A 26,924-nucleotide genomic window follows, 5' to 3' on the forward strand; every position below is an offset into this window, starting at 1 on the left:
AACCACCGCGAGAAGAGTGGCTGTTGGAGGATGAGCGGGATGGATGGCGAAAACAATCCTGTTGCAGATGACCAGGACTAAGTTTGTTGCAATATCGGCAGGTTCTGACCGGGCAATTGACCAGGAGATGTGTGGAAGGAAGGCCCCGATTCTGACAGTAGAGGCAGACAGTGGTCTGCTGGGTGAAGGATGGCCGGTACGGGGGAGTGGCAAGAACAGAGTCCACATGATGAGTTTGGAGAGTACCAAGACGAGTCTCTTCGGATAGCAACTCAGAAATAGCTTGTTCCAGAGTGGGCAAGGGATGGCGATGAAGAAGAGAGGCACGTACGGGCTCAAAAGATGAAGTGAGAGCCATGAGAAAGTGTACCAACCGTTGCTGATTACGATAAGCAGTAAATAAAACAGCATCTTCTGGGTGAGGCCAAGTTGGTTCGGAAAGAGCAAGCTGGTCCCAAACGGAGTACATTTGAGAAAGGAAGTCATTGATGGACTGACTAGATTCTTGGCGCATCCGATGAAGTTGGCTCTGAAGTTAATATTGATGAGCAAGACCAGTAGTCTGGTATCGGTCTTTCAAAAAATCCCAGATATCTTTTGCAGGGGTAGTGACAGAGTCAAGCTGAAAGCGACCAAACTGAAGACTGATAGAGGTAACAGAAGTATTTCGAAACCAGGTAATGATCTGGTAATTCTTACTGTCCCAGTCCTCAAGGCGATCTTCATATGTAGAAGTAGCAGGAGAAACAGTGGTTTCAGCAGTGTCTTTGACCGGTGGGGTCATGTCCCCGGTGATAATTCGCCAGAGTTTCTTTCCTTTAAGGAAGGAAGACATGGCTTGGGCCCATAGAACATAGTTGGAACCATCCAAAATAACAGAAATGGGATGGGAGGCATCAGAACGATCCATAATAATAGCGGAGTAGGGCTAAATAGAGAAGGAGAGACCTGTAGGAGTAAAATTAGGTAAAACAGAGTGTACCAGTGAGTCCGGAAGGTCGAAAATAGCTAGGAAAGGTGGGCTGGGTAGAGATGATGTCAGCAGGATGGAAAATGATGTCAGCGGCGCACGTTAGCAGGGAAGGCGTGCGGCGCACGGTAGCAGAGGAGGCTGGCGGCGTAAGGTAGCAGAATGGTGCACGCGGGTGCACAATAGCTGAACGGCGCACGCGCGGCTCACGGTAGACGAACGGCGCACGCGGGTGCACGGTAGCAGGCCCGGCGCACGACAGGGCAGGGTGGAAGGCGCGTGGCAGCGCGTGTGAGAGTGGCAACGGAAGCAGAGACGCGCCGAGCAAATAATCGGCGCGTGAGAGCGCGTGAAAGCTTTTCTGGGGATGATCTTGGTGCCGTTGGAACCGTAAGGAGATTCCGAGTTGTTTGATGTAGTCCACTGTGTACGGGACTAAGCACCAAAATTGAAGAATGCCAGAAATGTATTACTGGGCTCTGATACCATGTTAAATTGGTAATGAGAGAGAGACTGGAATGAAATGTGAAGTTACTATCTGTTATTGTATATCTGTATGTTTCTTACAAGAGAATGAGTTCTCTCTTTTTATAGAGAGGAGAGGGAGACAATGCACATGGGTTAGCACATGGGTTGGCTCTCTTTACAGCTGGTTAGCTCTCTTTACAGCTGAAGGTAGTGTGGTAGTGTTGCTCTTTACAGAAGTGGGTCTCTTTACAGCTACAACTATAGTATTTTATATGATATGTTAACAACTACTATTATTAATGATATTCTAGCTTATGCTAAGTGTTTGAACTATGTTTGTATTAGTAAGGTAGCAAGAAATGTAATTCAGCCAGCGCATAATTTGGCTAAAAATGTAACTACTAATACTTAAAGTTTTGATATATGATATTTGTTTCGTTCTAAAAAAAAAAAAAAAAGAGGGTAGACTCACATTTCTTCCAATAATATTACTCTTTTACCTTTCTTATTTTTATTTGTCAATTACTTCTTTATATCAACTTGAACTAAATTAATTAAATAATCTCTCAAAATAGCTGTCAAGGTGAAATATATTTCTGAAGATATCCAACTTAAAATCAATTAAAATTAGGCAGTTGTCTCTAGATTATAAGTTTGAATGTTTTAGAAAAAGAATAAGAAACAATTTTAAGTAAAGCATCAACAAAATTGGATTTTTACTTTATTTAACTTTTTATTTATTGTAATAGACAGACATTATCTCTTTTCAAATTACCACCACCAATATACAAAATAATAATAATACTTTAAAACAATAATTTATCTCTCAAACTCTTACTATGTATGACTTATCTGCCTCAACATCATGGCCATGTCCCCATCCACCCCTCTGTGTCCGCCATTGAATCATGCCACACAAAGATATTATCTACAATCATTTTACATGAACTTGTTTGTATAGATTTGCAAGCATTTTCACTTTGTTGTTGTCAATTGTTCGTTCAGTAGAATTCCCACTCAAGCAACTCTAATTCAAGTAATATTCACTTTACTGGTGTGATTTGAACTATCTGCACTTTACTTTTCGGTGTTTGAGATGAGTTAAAATAATTCATTTTATGTTAAAATAATTAATAAAATAAAATATTTCATCACATCACATCATTCGGTCTATTTTTTTATACGTCTTTTAGTAAAAAATTAAATAACCAACTAAAATATACTTTAATAATAGGTCTAGAGTTCGATTGTTTAACACTTTATCCCATTCAGTTAAGAAATCCATCCAAACTAATAGAAAGTGGTCAACATGTGCCATCCAACTGAATCAAAAGTCAAATTTTAAAACAAAAAAAAAAAAAAAAAAATTGCCCTTTCTCCATCTTTTTGATCCAAAACCCTAAATCTAATTCTAAACATTATTATAAAAATTAAATTACAAATTATTTTAGTATTTAACTTAAATTTAAATTTAATTGAGTTAATATTTGATTAACAAAGAAAGAATATTAACAGTATAAATAAGAGTAAAAAAAATTAAAGGGTAGTATGGTTATTTAATAATTGTCATTAACAATGTCAATAGTATTACATTTTAGTGCAAAAGTAGGAGGGTCGCTTTGCCTTTCATTGAAGCGAATATGGTGAAGTGTAAATGCCCAAATCACGCCAAAAAAACAAGATAGTAAATTTTGCCCAAAAAAACAAATACAACACTATTCACACCTAAATTTACTTAGAATTTCACTCATAAAAATTAATTTATGGTTCAAATTTATTTTATATGTGGAGCCTATATTCTACAAATTCAATTTCTACTACACAATCTTGAAAAAAAATTGAAATAATTTTTTGAATTAATAGAATTACTCAAATAATTAATATAAAATGGAGAAAGGATGCACTAATTACTTAGATTTTCCTTTTTTTAACATTTTTTGTAGCGTGATGATCTGATGAATCTATTGAAAATCCATGTCACAACAGGTATTCATAAAAGTGACTTGACTGCAGAGCTTTTTCTCCAGAGAGAGAGAGAGAGAGAGAGAGAGATTCCTTTCTCTTTCTTTTGGGAGCACAAAGAAAAGAGAGGACAGTGGATTATCAAATAAGCATTATCCTAAGGCCACCATTTTCCCACCAAGTTGTCCACCATCCTTCATTTTGGACTATTTTAGAAAAATAGTTATAATTAATTTTTTAGTAAAAATTAATTAAAAATTAATTATAATCAACATTTTATAAGAGAAAAAAATGAATTATAATTTAAAAAGTAAATTATAAACCACTTCCTAAAAGACGCCTTGAGTCTTGCCTTGCTCATGTCCCTCCAGCTGGTACCATGTGTGCTTTCCTTCTCTCCACTTTGCAAAAATGAGAAATAAATAAATAAATAAATAAAGTGTTCATAATATAAAGCCTATCATATAGATTCAGACATTAAAGTAATTATTAATTCAATTCAATATGTTAATATAGTATTATCGAATTAATAAAAATAGCTTTAGTAATTTAGCAACTAAAGTTGATCTCAATCACTTTAATTGGTCGGGATAAAAGATAAGATATCCTGTCCATCTTTTTTATACGATCTTATATTAGTTAAAAATATCATACATATACGCATACCACAATGATACTCTGAGAATATTCTATTGAATAACTTTTCCAGACATCATATAGTACTTATCACATTCAAAAACTAAATTTAGTTTATACAATTTTTTTTTTTTTTGGAGACTATTAACTACTTTTTCTTATTCGGTAGCAATAGTGCTCCACGTGTCTAATGTCTATACAAATCCCATTATTTAACCATTCAATATAGTTTTTTTTTGGATAAAAAATCCGTGTGTAGCATTTTCCATTCATAAAAAAATGATAAACGGTATACTTAAATTTAAATCTTATATGATACAAGTCACACTTAAAATATTAATATAGTTCATACATTTCATTCTATATATTAAAAAAATATATATATATCTATTTTTTTTTTTTTTTTTGAACATATAGCATTATTACACAGTCTTTTCTCCTCACTTACTTTTCCATTCTTCTCGCCCCATCTTCACTCTCCCCATCCATGGCTGAACCACCCCTACCTCCTCCTCCCACATACACTCCCATCCTCACCACACCATCATGTCTTGACCAATCACCTCTTGATCCAAAAACCCTTGAATTCAACAACATTGCAGTGATCATTGCAGCCATGCTTTGTGCCTTCCTCTGTGCCTTAGGCCTCAACTCCACCCTCCACTGCATCTTCCAGTGCACGCAACGCGCGCTAACCGAGCCTGTCGAGTGGGCTGCCTCACGCCGGCTGAACTCAGGCCTCAAGAAGAAAGACATGGTGGCTCTTCCAACTTCAACCTATGCCAAATCAAGCTCATCTCCACCAACATCAACCTCAGTTTCTTCAAGTTGTGCCATTTGTTTGGGAGACTTTTGTGAGGGAGATGAGATAAGAGTGTTGCCAAAATGTGAGCATAGGTTCCATGTGGGTTGCATTGATGAATGGCTTCTCTCTCACTCCTCTTGCCCTACTTGCAGGCACCAACTCAAGTCCAACAAGTGTGTGCCATGTTTGGAGATTGTCACAGCTTCATGAACCGCTCGTGGGATCATCGCTGTAGCTCTCTCTGTTCCATCTTCTGTTCTATATTCTTTGAGCCTTTGATTTTAGTGATGGGACAATATGAGATGAATATGAGACAGAGAATGGAACAGAGTAGCACAAATGATTCTTGCTCTCGTGAACCTGTATTTATCGCAATAGTTTAGTTTTGGGAATGGCTTCTCCCAAAAGACTATCCAACTAGAGAAGTGCTGTTTGGGCTTGGTGGGTTGTTATCAGGTTAATTTTAATGGTTTAAACTATTCATCTTTATAGGATTTGTCATTCATGCAAAAAAAAATAAAGTTAGTAAATCAGATATTGATAACTATATAATTGGATTATGTTTGTTTTACAAAGTTAGATATCAAGTATGATTTTGATATTCTATTTATTTTTATAATATAAATGCGATCTAATCAATTTAACTTTTGCATAGATGATATTCTTGATAGATCTCATAAGATGAATACTTCTGATCACCAAGGTAAGCCCATGTAAGCCACCAAGTCCCCATAACCCCTCAGTTGAATCACCAACTAGAGAGAAGCATAACTCCTCGGTTTTGTAAGTTGCAAGTTGGTGCATTTGATTTCAATTTTCTGAATTCATTTTTTAAAAATTATATTTTTTATTTTTAGTGAATATTTTTAAAATTTTAAGTATTTTTTTTAACTTTTTTTAGATGCACCTTACTTAGATGTATCTAAAAAGTAAAATATTTGTAAAAAAATACTTTAAAAAATTAATAAATACACAAAAAAATATATTGAATTTTCGCATTTTTTTATATTTTTGGTATTTAGTAAATTTTTGAAAAAATTTTTTATGAAAATTATACTTTTTAAGTACATTTATATTAGGTGTATCTAAAAATTAAAAAATTACTTAAAATATTAAAAAAATTCAGTAAAAACAAAAAAAAAATAAAAAAAAATAAGAAAGTAGAATTTTTTAAAAAATATTTTAAAAAACTGAAAACAAGATTTTAAATTTTTCTCAAGTCTTGCACTAAATTTTATGAGCTTCTATTTCTACACATCTTCTCAAAGTACAGGCATTGAATTTCAAATTTGTTATTTTGCTCAATACACAACTCACCTTGTCAAAAATATCCCCATCTTCAACCTTCGAACTCTAAAATATTACTTTTTTGCCGATCCAAAAAACAAAAAAAAAAACCTATTAACTACCGTCAATCAACCATCATTGACCTCCCCCTACCAACCACTTCCCCACCCTCTGTCCTATCATATCCTCACCCTCACATTTCCCCAACCACCACAACCAACCCAACCCCTTCCCCGCCATGGTTGGCCTGCGGTGCTTAGAGAGAGAGGGGAAAGAAGTTTGTTGAGGGTGGTGAGGATGTTTGTAAAGGAAGGATTGTGGTGATGGGGGGCTTTGAGAGGGGAAGGGGATTTGAGGCAGTGTTAAGGTTCACCGGGGTTCGCAATGCGGGGTGGTTAGCAAAGGTGGATGGTGTACGTATAGAGAAATTGCATTTTTTTTAAATTGTCCAAAAGGATAATTTGATCAAGGAATAAAATCTTAATTTTAAAAAAATAAAATAAAAATGAACAAGCGTGTAAACCGAGCATTTGTTTTACATCTAGATTTTTTTAGATTTGGACATTAACTTCATATATATGAACAAGTTGGACATTCAAAAATCAAGATTCCGATAGCCAATAAATAAATCAAGATTCCGATATTTGACTGTAAATAAAGAAGGCTATGGATTGTTGTACTCAAAATTCATATTCTCTTGTACTCAATACATTCCCAAGTATATGATGTAGTGAGAATTAAAATAAAAGTATCTTGAAAAACAATCATAATTCAATCAATTCTATGCAGGCTAAAAATTAGAGAAATGCAAATCACCTACTTCCAAAAGAAATCAAAGAACTAAGTGGAAATACTACAAGGGCCATTAGTTCTTTTTTCTCTGACAAATGAACAAAATTTCATTTGAGTTGAAATCCTATTGAAAGGTCCACTAGAGATAAAAAATTGTTGAAGAAGCAACAAGATCTTTCTTCTGTCCCCTACAGACAGTCGAATAAATACAAGAGAACATTAATTTCACAACAAAGTTAAAACCTTAAATTCACAAAAATATTAATCACATTCATAATTTAAATTAATCATATGTAACCTACTTACATGTATCCTCCAAAGCTCAAAACTATGAGAGTTCCAAGTCACCTAGGGTTACATAAGTAACCATTTCTTGGCCCTATATTGAGGTTGACATCCAACAAGAAATGTTGGAATCATAGCACAGTATATGAGTTGAATTTGGAGAAACTCAAGGGGAACAATATTGGGCAAGTGGGCAATCTTTAATGGTAAAGATCAGCCAAGCAATGGGCCAACCTAATGGAATAATCTTTTCTTAGTAAACAAAAGAACAAACTTTGATTGGATTAGATCAATTTCATGGAACAAAATCAAAATTCAATGGTCCAAAAGATTTCTATTGGTCACTCGTGATCTTGAATGAGTATGTCTTTTACAATTTAAGCATGCCTCTACCACCCAACTTGGGCAACTAGTGTTGTTAGTGGAAAGGGTTTACACTCCTCGTCGAGGTCAAAAATGAGTATAATCATCATTATGTCTAATATTTATATTTTTGGATAAAAATTTGATGACCAAATGATAAGGATGACCCAATGGCAATACTAATACAGACGAATAGTAACAAGAGGCAAACTAGATAAATTTACAAGATTCGACACAGACCAGACACAAATAAATAAACAAAAATACAAAAACTCAACAGAAATACCCAAAACATGAAAAAGTCCTCGTTTCCCTACTCGAGCATAACAAAACCTTAAAATAAACACCTATGTGGTAACTAAGCCCTGAAACAACCACCCACCTACTAGCTCACTATTGGTGTCTTTGAGCCCTGAAGCCACACCGGTTCCCCTCTAACTTGAATTCTTCTATTTCGTCTATATCTTTATAAATCCTCTCAATCTTGCCGAGAATTCCCATAAGCTTCCTATTTTCAGGCAAATCCCAAAAGTTCTAGTACTCAGGATAACCTCACAAATCAAAATCCCTAATAAGTTTTAGACAATCTAACCCGACCCGACCCATTCTAAATATATGTAAAAATCTAAAAATATGAGTCCTGCAGAATACAAGACACTCAATAACAATATCGATGCAACAAAGTGAAATCCTTGCAAAAGCTCCTCAATCACATGATTTCATAAACCTCTGGAATTCAAATTGGTATGAGCATCGGTGTCCCACTTTGGAAAACTAATAAATCCAGTAATCTTAGCATGTAATTTCACATCGGCAATCTTGCCTCTACTCTAGTGAGCTCTAACTGCCAAGTGCTTTGTAACTATATGATGCCAAGCGGCTATTAAGAAATTTGTTCACTATTCAATTGATCCATAAACTAGAACATATGGGGAATTGCTTCAAAAGAGAAGAACAACAGTTTCAAGAAGAAGATAGAGAGTACAAAGAAAAGAACAAGGGTCGCAATCTTAACACAAACAGCCACAGCTTTAAACACAACATTGTTATTCCAAAGCTAAACAAATAGATTACAAAAGGACTTGTTTATAGGCATCCAAAAACCCTAATTATAAAGTTACAAAAAATAAAATATATCTCAAATAAAAAATAAAACTAAAATTAATTATTATAGCCCTAACCCTATTTCATCAACCAATTCCTTTCCATTCCTCATCACTATCCCTCCAAGTATTTAGTTCGCCTAGTAACTGAACTTCCTCCACAATGATAAGTAAAGTCAGAAGAAAATCTCAAGACTAGTAGAACACACCAAGATATTAACAAAAACACTTCATATCAAAAGAGTTCTCTCATCAAGTTGCATAATTATAGTGAAGTGGAAAACAGAAGTATAAAAACCACATATTTAACAAAGGGGCAAATTCCTGCATTTTAATCTTGTAGATTCAAGTAAATTTGTTTTTTCAGTACTGATGACATAAGTTACCGTGAACAACTTCCATTCTTACACCAAAAACAAACAAGAACGCAAAAAAATTCCAACTCTGACAACAATCTATGTTTTGCAAACTCGCACACCTGCAAAGTTGTCTACACTGGAAAGCATACTTATAACCTTAAAGTGAACAACCAGAAGAATACCCACCCAATCATGGATGAACATAATGAAGAAGCTCATTCTTCATCTTCCTCATCATAATACTCTTCTTCACTGCTGTCAACATAATAGTACTCATCATCATCCTCATCACCTTCCTCATATACGAGTCCTTTTATATTTGCCTTTGTCAATAGTCGCTCTTGTATTTGGTCTCTGATGGCTGTTCCCTGATAAAAACCCAAAATGTATGATCAAAATTAAAAATGTAATCACCTCAACTATGCTAACTGTGTATATTGGTCTGTCACCAATTCGCTGAAGTCTGAATCCTCCACTTTGTGCATGTGTGCATCCCTTTTTTGGTGGTTTGGGGTACAGGGTGCTCACCATTTTATGGCAACCTTCTTCAAACATTTCAAGGAAACCAGCAACCATGCGATCAGCATTCTCCACCCATATATTACGATGCTTTGCTACTACCTGTATCTGCAATATTGAAGTTGAGAAACACATTCATTGAATTCTCCAAAAGCCATCAATTGTAACTTACTCTGTTAAAATTCAATGTATAAAGATAATTGTATTATTGATTGATGTATGTTATATTGATTATGTTTACAATGAGTCCTATATATAGAAGATTAGAGGAGGTAGGTATGTAGTAGGTGGAGTAGGTGAAGTGGGTGGAGTAGGTGTAGTGGTAGGTTTTAACAGCCCCGCAAACTCAAGGGGGATAGGAACTAACCAACTTGAGTTTGGAGAGAGTAACAAAACAAGAAAATAGACGAATACATAAAAGAAAAGAGGATAGGAGACACTGTATGGTCGTGTCAGACCGATGGTGAAGACACTGTATGGTGGTGTCATAACGTTGTAGAGGACACTGTATGGTTGTGTCATAACGTTGTAGAGGACACTGGATGGTTGTGTCAGACCGATGTAGAAGACAGTTTATGGGGTCATGTCGGACCGTTGTAGCAGACAATGTTGTGACAGTTGTTATGACAGTTTACGGAGTCTTGCTGGACCCTTGTAGAAACTAACCGGAATCAATGTCGGGACAGTTTACAGAGTCTTGTCGGACCCCTTAAAAAGTCGCACCCTCAAAAGGTGCGCCCAATTTTTCAAAAGGCGTGCCATCAAAAGGCGTGCCCAATCCATAAAAAGGCGTGCCATCAAAAGGCGCGCCCATGTTGTCGTCGAGCGCCGAGCGGCGCATGATGCGCGTGTCTGCCTTGGCTATTTAACCAAGGTTGAGGCAGAGGCTGTGCAAACCAGTCTGAAACCGCCGAACATTTGCATTCTGAAATACTCTGTAAACACTCTGTAACCAATCCTTCTCTGAAAGTACCAGTCGGAAATCGCTGCTTCGCTGAAACACTCAGCAACCCAAAAACATGGCCTCTTCTTCCCGTTCAGCTACCCAGAACATGGCCTCTTCTTCCCGTGGTCTGCTCACTCTCTTTCCCGACCTCAACGAGTCAACAAGAGAGATAACTGGTGCGGTGGCCCGTGAACCTCAACCAAACACCTCTGGTTTTGCTCCGTTGAACTTTCCTATGCGGTCGGTGGAGCAAAAAATGGCGGTGCAAACTGATATTGAGGCCAATCAGTATACTTTGAAGTCATGTGTGGAGACCATGACGGCGGTCACAAATTTGTCGCACCGGCTGCAGAGTAGGACAAATGAGGTGCAGCAGTTAAACGCCCAATTGGCTCTGCTCCAACGCATGTATAAGGATGCGCGAGCAGAGATAAGTGTGCTAAAGGCGGAAAATAAGGAGCTGAAGCGGAAGGCCACCGTGATGTTCCGATTTGGAGGTCCGCCATATGCTGCAGTAGAGGAGCAGGGGGGAGTGAATGTGCTCGGTGGTGTGGGAAACACGGAGGCAACACCGGCAAGGGCCGTCCAGGACGGAGGCAAGAAGAAGAGACCAGCGGCAGAGTAGAGAAAAAATCCCGCCTGGGGATGTGGTTGTTTTGTTTTTGTGTGTTTGTGTGTTTGGTTTTTTTTTTTTTTTTTTTTTGTAAAATTGTGATCAGGGCGAAGTCCCGATATGAATAAAATGAGTGTATTGTGCAAATCCGAATGGCTTGAAGGGACAAGACTAAGCAGAAAAAATAATGGAAAAAAGATTAAAAATAAAGGGAAAGAAAAATAAAAAAAAGAAAGAAATAATAAGAATATATGTGACATCAAAACGAGAGATTGAGGGAAAAAAGAGAGTGGTGCACGTGGGTTTCTTGGCCCACGGTTTTGGTAAAACCTGCAATGGGTTTGGTATTTTTTTTTATTTTTTTATTTTTTTTTATGTATTTATTTATTTATTTATTTTTTTTTTTTGGAATAAAAGATAAAAAGTTGGGCGGTGGAAAATGTGATGATGGTGTTGGGTGGTGGAGAAAAGTTTAGAATAGAAAAGTTTATATAAAATTGGGGGTAGTGCTTTATAATAATGAAAATAAAGGTGAGGTAGTGGATGTGTTTGGGAACTGCGTGTGAAAGATATATTGAATATGTTAAAGAGAGTGCAGATTGGGGCTTGTGTAGTCCAGATTCCTTCAAATCCACTGATTGTACCTCAAGGTCCATATTCCCACAATCATGATATGATACTAGCTTCACTGCATCACTGGCTGATTTTAGTAACGGTATACTCACATTTGGTATAGACATTCTCGTCAGGGAAGATACCCCAATTCCCACTTTCGGTACTGTTGGAAATTGAGCTGCCTTATCAGTGAGATCCATGCTTCTAGTTAAAGCATTGGAAGTCACCTTCCCACCAGTTCTGCTTGGCCATCTATGCTGATCTACTAGTCGAGCATGTAAACCATCAACTGGTTTAGAATTCTCAGATTGATCAGTGGCATTCATTCCTTTAAGAGGACTCCTCTTTCTCTCTGGCGTAGGCTTTCTTGAAACAGCCGGTGTTTCGAGGGTGCGAAGGAGGATCTCGCTCAAGACGTCGTCATTGCCGGCGATTGCGTGGGCTAATGATGGCAGCGACCCTAGTCGGCTTTCGCGGGGTGTTCGAACCTTGGTAGATCGGCTATGGCAACACTTGCCGTGAGCGACGGAGGAGGAAGAGGTGTATGGAAGGAGAGAACCAGCCCGAGAGAGGAGAGAAGAGGTTGGTATTGGTACTCCGAGGGTGTGGCTATCAAGATCCTCATTGGGTTCATCCTATAGAGGATGAGTTGTATGCTTTACAAAAAACTAGTACTTGGAAGTTGGTTCCTTTGCCTGCTGATAAGAATCTAGTTGGTTGCAAATGGGTCTACAAAGTCGAGACTTATTCTGATAGTTCTCTTGAGTGCTACAAACCTTGTCTGGTTGCCAAAGGTTTCTCATAGGAATATGGTATTAATTATGAGGAAACCTTTGCTCCTGTTGCCAAGATGACTATTGTCCGTACTTTGATCTCTGTCGTTGTTGTTTGATCTTGGCCTCTTTATCAAATGGATGTTAAGAATGCTTTTCTTAATGACCATCTCACTGAGGAGGTTCACATGCGTCCTCCTCCTGGCCTTCACTATTCCTCTGGACAAGTTTGTCGCCTTCGGCGTGCTCTATACAGTCTGAAGCAGTCTTCTCGTGCTTGGTATGATCGCTTTCAGACTGCTGTTACTGAGCTTGGGTTTCGTCATTGTGCCCAAGACTCTATTTTATTTATTCTCCACACATTTGCTGGATTTGTTGCGTTATTACTGTATGTGGATGATATGATCATCACTGATTCTGACTCTTCTACTATATCTGAGGTCAAGCAGCATATTGTCCGCAACTTTGAAATGAAAGATCTGGGCCCATTACAGTATTTTTTTGGTATTGAGGTCGCTTATTCTCCCAAGGGCTACTTTCTCTCTCAGGCCAAGTATGCCAATGAGGTTATTCATCGTGCCGGTCTTACTGACACTAAGATTTATGATACCCCCATTGAGCTTAATGTAAAGCTCAACACTATTGATGGTGTTCTTCTGGATGATCCTACTCTATATTGAGAGCTCGTGGGTTGCTTAGTCTATTTGACGATTACCCGTCCTGATCTTACCTATGCTGTTCATGTGGTTAGCAAGTTTGTCTCTGCTCCTCGCTTCACACATTGGGCTTGCCTTGGTTCGGATTCTTCGCTATCTCCGAGATACTATCTTCCAGGGTTTATTATTGTCCTCTACTTCCTCTCTGGATTTGGTGGCCTATGTTGATTCTGATTGGGGTGGTGATGTTACTGATTGCAAACCCACGTTTGGTGTCTGTATGTTTCATGGTGATTCCTTGATCTCTTGGAAAAGCTCGAAACAAACTGTTGTTGCTCATTCTACTACCGAAGCTAAGTATCGTGCTATGGCTCATGCTACTACTGAAGTTGTCTGGCTTGTCTTCTCTCTGACTTGGGCGTCCCTCAATCTTCTCCGACCTCCCTCTATTTCAGATTGCACATAACACTATCTTCCATGAGCAGACCAAGCCCATTGAGATTGATTATCACTTTGTTCGTCAACATCTGCAGTCTGCCTCTATCTTGCTTCCTTTCGTCTCTTCGACTCTGCAGCTTGCTAACTTCTTTACCAAGACTTACACAACTGCTCGGTTTCAGTTTCTTCTTGGCAAACTCTCAGTGTTTTCTGCCAAACACCTTGAGTTTGAATGGGGGTGTGAGAATAATATTAGTTTAGGTTTCTTCTGTGAATATTGTTTCCTATTTAGGATTAGATCTATTGTTTCCTATTTAGGATTAGATCTAAAATTGCTATATATATCAGATGTACACATTGTATTGAAACACAATTGAATATACAAAAAAGCTTTCAGAAATCTTACAGTATTTTCGTTGGAAAATTGCAAAAGAAATAATAAATCATCAATTCCATGCATAAGCATTGTGATAAGGTGGGTAAAAAACTGCTTGTAGTCTAATTGACACAACTGAATACTTCATCTGACAACACTAACTTCATACCAAATGATACGATTCAGAAAACGAGACCAAATCTCTATTTAAATCCACAGTGGTGTATCATGTGTAAGAAGGATCAGGAAAGAATTGATCACTTATTCTTGCCTTGTCTGGTAGCATTGGCCCCTTACGGTGAAGGATTTTATACGGCAGAGGTGGATTGGTCCATGCCTATTCACCATTGTGTAAATTTTGGTGCATACATTACTGATAACCATCTATTACGGTGCCCAGGTTTTCCAACTTTTGAATGTTAAATTGAATTTTCTACTAAACATTTCCAAAAGAAAAAATCACTCTACCTTTTTCTATATGTTATGTAACACCTACCAAAAGAAAGGAATGAAGGGTATAAAATCCGCACCTACTGGAATGAGAAAACAAACAGAAGAATTCAAAGAATATACTCCTTGCCCTAAGGTCAACAGCTCTTTCATATTTTGTTGAATCCATAACCAACAATGTGTATACATTATAACATGCATGCTTATAATTAGATTAGCAGGACAACATAAATACCTTTTCTTCCACTTTTTCTTGCTGTTTTTTCACTTTCTCATGCAACTTTTTCAGTCCCATGTTCACTCTCAGCCGCTTTTCCTGATACGATGATAGTGGATAAAATCAGTTCTCTGACTAGAAGAAAGATATATGTTAAGGAGTCAGCTGAATAATAAAACATGTAAAAAAAAACATGTATTGATTTAAAGGAATAAATGATTGTTATGTAATGACAAGACATGCCTTCACATAGCTAACACCAAGTTCCTTTCTTGAGTATCCCCGGTCTAAGTTGCGCAACACATACTGGTTATAATCTTTGACAATCCTCATTATTATATCTGATGTAGAGATCCCGTCAGTCCGTTTTGTCTCCTTAAATTTTCCAACAGCCTTGACCTGAAAAAAATAAAAATAAAATAATAATAATAATAAATAATAATGAATTAAACAGACCAAATAAGCCCTATAGCTCTTAGTTGCCTTGTTTCTTATCAAAGAATACCAAATGGGGCCATTTGGTATATCTAGTTAACCTGCCAACAGGTAGTTTTTCAAAACAACCAGATTTTGGCCAGCCCAACTTCCTAAATGGGTTGGCCCAGCTAGTTGACAAAGTTTTTCTAAAATCCATTGGGTCAGCATATAGCCATGTTTGGCTGGGCCTCAGTAGATGCAAGGAATCCACTTTCTGGATGTCATCTTGATTGGCCAGCCCAAATTGTGAGTATGACAACTTGATTTGGACCTACTCTAGGCGACCAACCTATGTGATTGATCACCAGTTATTCTACTGCTTAGTCGACCAACCTCCAACGATGGTCAACCAAGCTGACCAAATGCACCTAAAAGTCCATTCTTCATGATCTTCTTGAACTCAATCTTGTTAAGAATCATCTTCATGTCGGTGAAGCTCTTCCTAACTTCTCTCATGAGTCTAGCTTTCCGAGGCTTCCAGTCTTGCCCATGTTCTTCCAACGTAGTCATTTAGGTTCCTACCTCAGGTTGCACATACACAATCATGAAATTGTCAACCTATGCTAGTCCTAGCACTAACAAATAAAAAACCCTTGAAACTGAGACAGAAAAACCAAATAAACAATAATTTTTATTTTTTTAGTATTAACTTAACGGATAAAGAATAGTAAAGCCATATAAAAATGAACAAGTATAATTGAACTATAAAAACAGATAAAAATTGAACTATAATTTGAACTTACAAACTCGTAAACATCTTTGCCAGCCCCACTTGCATCAGAATAGCTGAAATTTAGGGTAAACAAAAAACAATTAACACAATCAAGTACAAGCCAACTTTTATAACAGCAATGGACGTGCATATACCGCAATAAAGAACACTAGGTTTCTGGGAACCATAGAGGAAAATGACCATATTATTCAACTCGGACTGAGGACAGCAAGAAAAATTACGAGAGTTAGACCATCAAGACTCAAAAATAACAGACTCCTCTAAAATGCTAATAGAGAGAGAGAGAGAGAGAGAGATCCATTTTAGAGCTATGAACAGTAGAAATGACACTATGGGCAACTTTTTTTTACAATCCATACAAAAATAACCCACCATATTAGACTTTCCACTTTAAAAACTCTTGGCTTACCAAGAATGAACATCCATAAACAAAATCTTTTCCAACGTTTGCACGTTCTTTTTGTTTTGAGGGCTTGGGTACCAAGTGTCAGGAAAAAAAAAATCCAGGGAGAATTTTTTCTCAAGGAAAAAAATAAAATTAAAATGTGAGATACTTTTGCAGATATATTTGAATAGAGGAACTAGGCCCCAAACCTCATGACATAATATCAAACAAATTAAATTGGAATGAATTATAGCTTGTTGGATCAACGGCCCTAATGGAAGGAAATTGAAATTAAAAACCAAAAAATGCGTAGTTTTGGGTCGGTTAACCTTACGGAAGAGAATCATGTGCCACATAGTCAATTTGATGTTTGTCAAGAAACTCTTGGTTGATCACCCATGGTGCATCAGGAACAACTTCATCAACCCACCTGCATCAAATGAACAATAAGGCACCGTTAATGACAATGGCTAATTTATTGGTTCAGCTAACATGTGACATGTAGAAGTTCTACATAGTCAACGAAATATAGAAATATTAAACATACAAAATCTTGAACTCAAAGGCTTACCTGACAACATGGCTGGTGACTACCTTAAATTACAAAAAAATAATCAGTTCATTACAATTAGCCCATGAATTTCAGTAGTGTTCTTCTTCCAACAGTCAAAGTGAGCTATCAGTTTATAGGAACTGCTTTTTCGTAGAGAAGTAACTTCTAAAGGAAAATTTAAATTTTTAGGCATTTACATGAAACCAACCTGCAGTGGCGGAGAGATTCATAGCGCTCCTTGTCAGTCATGACAGTTTTGCCCTTGTACTTATGTGTCACTTCGTCATTGCAGCATCCAACAAGCAGGTAAGTGTCTGGAAACCTATAAATTACACAATGATAATAACCTAATATAAATGCATTAATTTCAATTAAATGCATTCCCAGAAGCATAAAACCAAGACAAAATAATAATTGACTGCATCTCTTGCATTACAAAAGTCAAATCCTAAAAACACTAAGCCTGCGTTTGGTTATGTTTTGTAAATATGATTTGAGAGTATGAGTTGTATTTTGAGTTTGTGTGTAGTGGAATTATGATTTGAGTGTAGAAAATTTGTTTGGTAAAGAGTTTTGAAAATAGTTTTGAAAAGAGTTTTGATTTGAGTGGGGAATTGTTGATGTGACATTTGATATGTGATACAGAAATTTACAACTCATAACTAAACATACAACTCAAAATTATTTTAAAGAACATAAAAATTTTAAAAATTTCAGAAAATATTTTTTTCGATTATATAAATCAATTGCAAAAAAAAAAAAAAAAAAAAAAAAAAAAAAAAAAATAATTACTGTTCTGGACAGCCGGACGTCCCGCCAAGCAAGATTTTCCCCAACAAAAGGAAAAATGCGTCTGTCAAAAACAGAACAACGCAGGTGTTCTATGCAGAGTTCTCAAAACATCATTTGAGAATCACAACCAAACACCATGCTTGAATTAAGGTGTGGAATTGTGATTTGAAATCACAACCAAACACAGCCTAAAATATTGATTTAATTTCACTCGTATGCATACCCAAAGCATAAAACCAAAAGAAATGAAGGACAAAATACATCTATGATCCTTATTATGCGCTTCATGTCACTTTGGTCATCCAACTTTCAATTTTATCAATTTTGTTCTAAAGTTTCCAATTTGAGTCAAATTACTTCCATTTTTTATGGACCTTCTAAATCATTTAACATAATGGTAATAAAATACACTTTGCTCCCTGAAGCATGTGTTTCATGTCATTTTGATCCCCCAACGTTTCAGTTTTGTCTAATCTTTTTTTGGTTTGTAAGCACAAATGGTGTTCTCATCATATGCTCTGTGTAGTCTCCTTTGGGCCATTATCCTATTAGGTGGGTTCTGATAATTTGCCCGTTGAGGGGGATAGGTATTCATTTTAGTTATGGCTCACCTAATATACTATATTTAACTTAATCCTTTCTTATTTTTGGGTAAATTACACTGACCTCCCCTAAGCTTTAGAAAAAATACAGCTAACCCACAGTTTTAGTATGATTACAGAGGCATCCCCTTTGTTAATAAAGGCACAAACGGAGTTAAATAGTGGTGGTGAAATTACTATGAAGCACTCACAATCTCTCCTCATTTCTTCTCCATGTTTCTTCTCCTCCTCTTTGCTCTTCTCTCTCCTCAACACCCTAAAAATACACCACGGCCAGTGACCACCACTCCACCAAATTGGGTGCACCACTAGCCATCACCTCCACTACCACCACCGACGGCCACCATAGCCATCCCACTTCCACCGCCTCCTCCTTTTCCCTCCGTTGCTACCTCCCTCCACCACACATCCCTCTCATGCCACATGCTGCAGTAAAAGTCTAGCAAGTCTCTGCCACTAACCCCTCACTGCTCTCTCTCCCTCCTCCATCTTCTCCCTCTCATTGAAATACTTTCCCTTTCTCTCCATCTTGATTGATTCATGAGCAAGGACCTTCATTTGATTGATTCGCACTTCTCAGCCAATCAACAATCAGCAATGACTTGTATCAATTAGTTTCCTCTAGATTAACTGCCATACTACCATGCAATTCACTACTCAGAGCACCATTAGTTTCCTCATCTTTCCCCACACAAGATTCAACGATGACAAAATAGTTTTGCCCAAGATTTAGATGGTTCAGGTGATTCAAGAATTGAGAATTTGATGTGAATTACGAGAATCTATCACACACAACTTTAAGGGATAATGCCACATCAAATAGGGTACTTTCACACCCAATGCCCATCCTGCTGGGTTGTATGCGCACTTCACTTATTTTTTGGGATTGCAATTGCTTAAAAGTTATAAGAACCACAAACAAACCCCAGTGCCCCATACCAAACCATATAGAACCAAACGCTTACTCTTCACTTCACACTATTTGATATTTATTGGCATTTTGAAAGTACTCATCTTACTTTTTCAAGGTAAAATTGGAGCAAATTTTGCATTCAAGCCACCAAAAAAGAAAAAAAAAAAAAAAAAAAACCCTATTATGCATCAAACTAAGAAATCAATAAACAACTTTCAAATCCAGTAAATTGGGTTTTTAAAAAAAGAATCAAATAACGAAAATCTTAAATCAAATGGAAACCAAATACAACTAACAAACAAATCAACATATATATTCATGTACAAGGATCAGAAAATTTGTTGGGTGTGTGAGAGCAAGCGATATAGAACTCAAAATGAAAAACCGAATTCAAATTGAACAACTAAAGCAAAAAAGAAACGATAAAACTGAGGTAAAGATTACGATTTTTTGGCTTGTTCGAGAGAACGAGCGTGGCCGAAATGGAAAAGATCGTAAATCCCATCTGCGTAGACACGAACAGGGCGTCCCGTAGGAGGATCACGCATCTTAATGACGGAATTGGTCTGCTTTTCTTGATCTTCCATTGTTGTTGTTCTTCTTGTTGGTCTCTTTTGCTCTGTAAAATTTGGCGACAGAGAGAGAAACCCGCAAAGCCCTCTCTCCCTCTCTCTCTCTCTCTCTCGAGACTTTCCGTACCTTTTTTTAATTTTTTTAAAATTTTTTGGGTTAATACACATTACCCAAAGTTTAAAAATATACACATAAACCTGTTTGGAATAGGGTAAAACTAACCGAAACTGTCGGCATATTTTATTTCCACGTACAAATTCCTCTCACTCCACATATTTAATATAAACAAATTAATTATACTTTTATCCTAAAATAAAAATATCAAAATACTCTTTATCTTTCACATTTAAAATCTTGATTTTCAAACCATCCAAAAAAACATTTAACCCTAACTAGTCATGATTTCCACCATCATGATTGCACCTTTCATCACCGACATCATCATCAATCTCACCCCGACATACTCTTCATCATCATCATCATCATCATCGTAGAGTTTGCAGGAGTCGAATCATGCAAACCAGAAAACACCATCATCAATCACCAATTCGAAGCTTCAATCGTCTTCAGGCCGCCACAGTTGCCTTTGACGAGAAGCTCTTGATCCTTGAAATTGTTGCCTCGCCCATCGGTGGCCACTCTAATAGGTTGAGGAAGGAAATAAGAAAAAAAAGAAGAATGAGATAGGATGGAAGGTTTAGGCGACCATGGTGGAGAGGTGGTGGCGTCAATGGTGAAAGGAAAAAGCGAATGGAAAAGGGTTTGAAAGTGTAAAATTGGCTGTGGCTGCCCGAAAAGCTGCCCACGGCCCGTGGGCGGCCCGAGGCGGGCCCGGCCCAACCTGTTAATAATGTGAATATTCACATTGACATGTTAACATTCACATTGATAAGAGTATAAAATTGGCCAGCGGCCTAGGGCTGGCCCGACCCGGCCCGTTGACAATGTGAATATTCACATTAACATGTTAACATTCATATTGATAAGAGTGTAAAATTGGCTCGCAGCCCGACCCGTGACATTGTGAATATTCACATTGACATGTTAACATTAACATTGATAGGAGTGTAAAATTTGCCCGCTGCCCGAAGCTTGCCCGCAGCCCGGGGTAGGCCCGGCCCGGCCCGTTGACAATGTGAATATTCACATTGACATGTTAACATGCACATTGATAGGAATGTAGAATTGGCCCGTGGCCCGTGGGCTACTCGAAGCCTGCCCACGGCCCGGGGCAGGCTCGTTTGGCTCCGGGCCCGAGCCGGTGGGTCAAGCCTCGGGTCGAGCCGATGGGCCTGGGCCTAGCCTCAGGCTTGGGTCGGGCTTGGGCGGGCCTGGCCATTCTTTTTAATTTTTTTTAATTTTTTCTACCAAAATTTTATTATTTTCTACAAAAAAAAGACACTAGGCATCGGCGCAGGCCGAGCCTCGGACCGAGCCTTGAATAGGCCTTAACCGGGCCGGGCTTCAAAGTGATGGCCCAGACACTAGCCTAGGGTCTCGGACTAGGCTCAAGCCCAGGCCCAAACAAGCCTTTCCCGAGCAGTGGACGGGCTTCGGGCAGTCTACGTTCTTTTTGACTATTCCATTAAGTCCTATTTGAGGTAAGAAGACCAAAATACCATTTTCATCTACTTATATTCTATTTAGTCCATATTATTTTCTTATGTTTCAATAAGTCTTATGGGAGACATAATTACCAAAATACCCATAATGTGAATGTTCACATCGTCAATGTGAATGTTCATATCATTAATGCGTAGAGGCTCGGGCCGGCCCATATCGAGCCTCATGGGTGTCCGAAAAAATCCGGGCCGGCCCACGGGCCAAAAAATTAGGCCCAGGCCCTAGCCTTGGCACAAGGGTATTCGGGCTTTGGACAGGCTGATGGATCGAGCCTCGGGTCGGGCCGGTGGGCCTGGGCCTAGCCTCGAGCTTAGGTCAGGCTTAGGCGGGCCTGGCCATTTTTTTTTAATTTTTTCTACCAAAATGTTATTATTTTCCACCAAAAAAGACATTGCGTCTCGGGCGGACTGGGCCTCGGACCAAGCCTTGTGTCACGACCCAAACCCGGCCCTATGGGTTTAGCACCGTAACCGGCCAGTAATCCGAGATTACCAAAGGTCTGCTTAACAGTAATACAGTAAAACAGAGTACAGGGCCTGGTGGAAGCCAAAACAGTAAATAAATAATATCCACTGAGCTGTGACAGTCTATATGAAAAAGACTTTTCATACATTCATACATAAACGGTACAGAACAGTATGCACAATATTTACAATCATTCAGACTAGGGACTCAACCCTATAAAGCAGTACAGTAAACAGTCAGTCTATACAGAACAGTAAGACGGTGCAGAAGGGGAATTGTAAAACACCCCTAAGCCTTAACATGATAGGCTCGGAACCTCGCAGTGAGGCACATAGGCTGGCTTGACAAAACTGGAGTTACCCTGACGCCTCTAGCCGTGGTCTGGTGCCTGCACACCAACATATATATATATGAGCAGTGAGCTAAAGCCCAGTGAATAACATAATGCGTAAAGAGGTTAAGAATGAATGCCCTTACAGTATGAAAACAATTCATTTAAACAGTATTCAGTCATTCAGTCAGTACAGTCATATGTGGTACATCCATTAGCATAACAGTACAGTAAACAGTAGGTCTTAAAAGACCGAACAGTAATGATGGCCATCAGTCAGTAAACAGTAGTGGTTCCAACGAGGGAACCGACAGAGATCTCTGTAACAGTAAACAGTAGGTGCTAAGGATGCCACAATACAGTTCAGAATATAGGACATACATTCATTCAGTTAACAGTAATCAGTTCAGAAAACAGTACAGTTCAGAAAATAATCATTTGTGAACATATCTTTACACAATCATTACTCACAGAGTTTGGGTTACAGTATGCTAGAGCGTGTCTCCCCAGTCGCCAACCCTACACAGTTAACAGATTGAACACACTCTAAGTTTCACAGCTGGGAAAGATAATAACTTAATCCCTAATGCCTCGGTGTGTTCTACATCTATCCTCAACAAGATGTCTTAAACTAGGCCTAAGAATGCCTAGAATGGAATGAGGATGCAAAGATGTAATCAGAAGACTGTTTCAGGATTTCAGAAAAACAGAATCCCGCTTGAGCGCAGGTTTCCCCGCTTGAGCGGTCATGCAACAAAGGCACACGCTCGAGCATCAACTTTCCCGCTCGAGCGTACTGTAAAAGTACTGGATGGGTGAAATCTCCGCTCGACGGCCGCTCGAGCTTGAGACATGACTCCACTCGAGCGCCCAATCCTCCGCTCAAGCGTACTGTAAAACAGTGCAGAGATACAGGATGCTCGGATTCCATGCTCGAGCGGCACTTCCCCCGCTCGAGCGGAAGTGCAGAATCTGGGAAGTCCAGATTGCACCCCCAAGCTCCAACTCACCTTCAAATGCATCAAAACCAATCCTCTTGGGCCCATTTTTCTGGAAAACATTTATAAACACATAGAATATCATAGTTCAAAACTCAATTTTGAGAAATCAAAGCCCAAGGGTGTTTAATCGAAACCCAATTTCAAACCGTTTTTCAAGAACAATATGAACATGCAAACATGCATGAATTCAAATCACTTTGAAGTTCCAAATTGATGCTCTAAGAAGCCAATTGATCCAAAAACAAGTTGAAAACATGGATCATTACAAAATCATGAACATGCATGCACCATTTCACCATGAATTCAACTCAAAAACTCATTAATTCAAGCATGCAAGCATGGAATAAGCTCTATATCAACATGTATGAACTAAAACAAGGCTTAGCTCTACAATTTAACATGGACCATGCATGAATCAACTTAAAGACAAACCAAAAGGATGAAATTCATACCTAGGTTCCTTGAATGCAAGTCTAGAGGTTCAATTAAGCAATCTACTCTTTAATTAGCAAGCAATTCTCCAAGTTCCAAGCAATTCAAGATGAAAACCAAATTCTCTCACTCTCTCCCTCTCATGGTCGGTTGAACAAGAAGAAGGGGCTAATGAAATGTTGTTCAAGTGTGTACAAGGCTCACATGTGTGTGAGATAGTGGCCACTAAGTGTGGCAAAATGGTAATTACGGCAACTGGTGCAATTTAACTCATTTTAATCTAATTTAATCATACCTAATCAGTTTCAGATAAATATACTATAAAATCACATAAATTATGACGAGCATAAAACATCAATCAATTCCCGGTTCGGCCGCCGATAAGGCCTTCAATTAGCAGTTTAAACGTAAAACACGAACAGATCAAATAATCTTACCAAACAGATAGATGCACAATTAAACAGATAGACTCAGTCAATTAATTCCAGTCAGTCAGTTCAGTACTTTAATTAGTCCAATTATCAGTCATAATCAATTCAATTTAACGGTAATCGATGGTTATCGGTAATCAATCAGTCATTAATCGGTGAGCAGTATGAGGGTTGTTACAGTCTCCCCTCCTTATAAAGAGTTTAGTCCTCTAAACTCGAGTTACCTTCGTTCTGGAAGAAAATAGGGTTCAGTGGAAACAGTTCAGGATATCTTTTAGCCATGTCATCTTCCCTTTCCCAAGTGGCATACACACCACCATGGTTCTGCCAGTCAACTTTCACTAGCGGGATCTCCTTGTTTCTCAGTTTCTTGATCCGTCTGTTTACAATCTGTATAGGCCGTTCCTGATAAATCTAGTCATCACTTAGCACTACATGAGTAAGCTCTATTACATGGAAAGGATCCCGGAGGTAGTCTCTCAACATGGAAATGTGGAAGACGTTATGCATATGTTCCATTTCAAGAGGAAGCGTAACTTGATACGCCACCGGATTGATTTTCTCAATAATCTCATATGGTCCGACGTATCTCGGTGCTAATTTGCCTTTGACTCCAAAACGAGTCTGTCCTTTCATCGGTGTCGCTTTCACAAATACGTGATCACCCACTTCATACTCTCTGTCTCGTCTTCTGACGTCAGCATAACTCTTCTGTCTGCTCTGTGCAGTTTTCAATCTCTGTTGTATTAGTTTCACTTTTTCAGTTGTTTCATATACAATCTCGGGCCCAAGCAAAGGCTCATCTCTAACTTCTGCCCAGCAAATCGGAGATCTACATTTTCTGCCATACAATGCCTCGAAAGGCGCCATACCAATACTCGAATGGTAGCTGTTGTTGTAGGCGAATTCAGCCAATGGTAAATGGCTTTCCCAGTTTCCCTGAAAATCAAGGACACACATTCTCAGTACATCCTCCAGAGTCTGGATGGTCCTTTCTGACTGGCCATCTGTCTAAGGATGGTAGGCACTACTCAGTCTCAGTTCAGTACCCAATGCAGTCTGTAGGCTTTGCCAAAATCTCGATGTAAACTTCGAATCCCTGTCAGAAACAATGGACACAGGCACTCCATGCAGTCTAACAATTTCGTCAATATAGAGTATAGCCAATTTGTCCGCATTATAAATTGTCTTAACAGGTAAGAAGTGAGCAGATTTAGTCAGTCTATTAACAATAACCCAAATCGAGTCCATACCTTTACTGGAGCGAGGCAATCCCACAATAAATCCCATAGTGATATGTTCTCATTTCCACTCCGGTATCGGTAAGGACTGCAATAAGCCTGCGGGTCGTTGATGTTCGGCTTTAACTTGTTGGCAATGAAGACATTTCGATACAAATTCTGCGATTTCTTTCTTCATTCCCGGCCACCAGAAATTCAATTTCAGGTCTTGGTACATTTTCGTGTTCCCTGGATGGATAGACAGTTTTGAATTGTGGCCCTCTAGCAGAACTCTTCTTCTCAATTCAGTATCGTTCGATACACACAGTCTTTCGTGAAATTTCAGTACATTATTCTCAAATTTGAATCCCGATCTCGGTTTAGATTCTCTTTCTTCGATGATCTTTTTCAAGAAGTCATCCAGTTGCTGTTTCTCTTTAATTTCTTCTATCAAGGCTGGTTGAGCAGAAATAGCAACTATGGTTCCGCCTTGTTCTCGCAAAACAATTTCAATTTCTGATTTTTCAAGGTCACAAAGCAGCTCTTTCTGTCCAGTGAGTAAACAGGCTAAGTTTCCAATTGATTTCCGACTCAATGCATCGGCAACGGTATTGGCTTTTCCCGGATGGTACAAAATCTGCAGGTCATAGTCTTTAATCAGTTCTAGCCATCTCTGCTATCTCATGTTCAGTTCTTTCTGTGTGAAGAAATATTTCAAACTCTTGTGGTCGGTATATACTTCACATGTCACCCCGTACAGATAGTGACGCCAGATTTTCAGTGCAAATACTACTGCAGCAAGTTCCAGGTCATGGGTCAGGTAGTTCCTTTCATGTGGTTTCAACTGTCGGGAAGCATAAGCAATAACTCTCCCATTCTGCATTAAAACACACCCCAAACCCTTATGAGAAGCATCACTAAATACAGTATAACCATCCGTACCTGAAGGTAAGGTCAAAACCGGTGCAGTCACAAGTCGAGTTTTCAACTCCTGGAAAACAGATTCTCTTTGGTCAGTCCAGTCAAATGATGTCCCCTTCTGAGTTAACTGAGTCAATGGTAGGGCAATTTTGGAGAAGTCTTTGACAAATCTTCTGTAATATCCAGCCAGTCCCAAAAAGCTTCGGACTTCGGTCACATTTGTTGGTCTAGGCCAGTTCACTACAGCTTCAATTTTCTGCGGATCAACGGAAATTCCATCTTTGCTAACAACATGCCCCAAAAACATAACATGGTCAAGCCAAAATTCACATTTAGACAGTTTAGCATACAGTTTCTGTTCTCTTAAGGTTTGTAGGGCAAGTCTCAGATGATGTTCGTGTTGTTCTATACTTTTGGAGTAAATCAATATGTCATCAATAAATACTACAATGAATTCATCAAGGTATGGTTTAAAAATTCTGTTCATGAGGTCCATAAATGCAGCTGGTGCATTCGTGACTCCGAAAGGCATAACTAAAAATTCATAATGGCCATACCTCGTTCTAAAAGCAGTTTTATCAATGTCTTCCGGTTTAACCTTCAGTTGATGATACCCCGATCTGAGATCAATCTTAGAAAACACTTGTGCACCCTGTAACTGATCAAATAAATCATCAATGCGCGGTAATGGGTATTTATTTTTGACAGTTACCTTGTTCAATTCACGGTAATCAATGCACAGTCTCAGTGAGCCATCTTTCTTCTTTACAAACAAAACCGGTGCACCCCACGGTGAGGTACTAGGTCTAATAAACTTTTTGTCTAACAGTTCTTGCAAT

At 38.4% G+C, this 26,924-nt stretch overlaps 2 protein-coding genes and 1 long non-coding RNA gene across 3 annotated transcripts; 1 reads left to right on the forward strand and 2 right to left on the reverse strand.

Annotated features, from left to right (window-relative positions):
* The first annotated feature begins 4,456 nt into the window (after positions 1-4,456).
* Positions 4,457-5,416, forward strand: LOC145798479 (putative E3 ubiquitin-protein ligase ATL44). The gene has a single exon (XM_082886080.1). It carries the CDS (start codon positions 4,524-4,526, stop codon positions 5,049-5,051), a length of 528 nt encoding a protein of 175 aa, XP_082742206.1. The 5' UTR covers positions 4,457-4,523; the 3' UTR covers positions 5,052-5,416.
* A 1,368-nt stretch (positions 5,417-6,784) lies between these two features.
* LOC145798480 (uncharacterized) lies at positions 6,785-7,363 on the reverse strand. The gene is made up of 2 exons (XR_014339366.1): positions 7,227-7,363; positions 6,785-7,108 (listed from the first exon to the last, which is right to left on the reverse strand). It is a non-coding gene; the product is annotated as an uncharacterized LOC145798480 (long non-coding RNA).
* A 1,612-nt stretch (positions 7,364-8,975) lies between these two features.
* Positions 8,976-19,869, reverse strand: LOC114312837 (choline-phosphate cytidylyltransferase 2). Its single transcript, XM_028259121.2, has 8 exons — positions 19,533-19,869; positions 16,990-17,103; positions 16,563-16,658; positions 15,854-15,896; positions 14,877-15,032; positions 14,652-14,732; positions 9,559-9,657; positions 8,976-9,398 (listed from the first exon to the last, which is right to left on the reverse strand). Exons 1-8 carry the CDS (start codon positions 19,826-19,828, stop codon positions 9,246-9,248), a joined length of 1,038 nt encoding a protein of 345 aa, XP_028114922.2. The 5' UTR covers positions 19,829-19,869; the 3' UTR covers positions 8,976-9,245.
* Positions 19,870-26,924: the final 7,055 nt, after the last annotated feature.

The sequence above is a fragment of the Camellia sinensis genome, chromosome 9, assembly GCF_055761805.1.
Source record: "Camellia sinensis isolate YWXY chromosome 9, ASM5576180v1, whole genome shotgun sequence".
Taxonomy (NCBI): domain Eukaryota; kingdom Viridiplantae; phylum Streptophyta; class Magnoliopsida; order Ericales; family Theaceae; genus Camellia; species Camellia sinensis.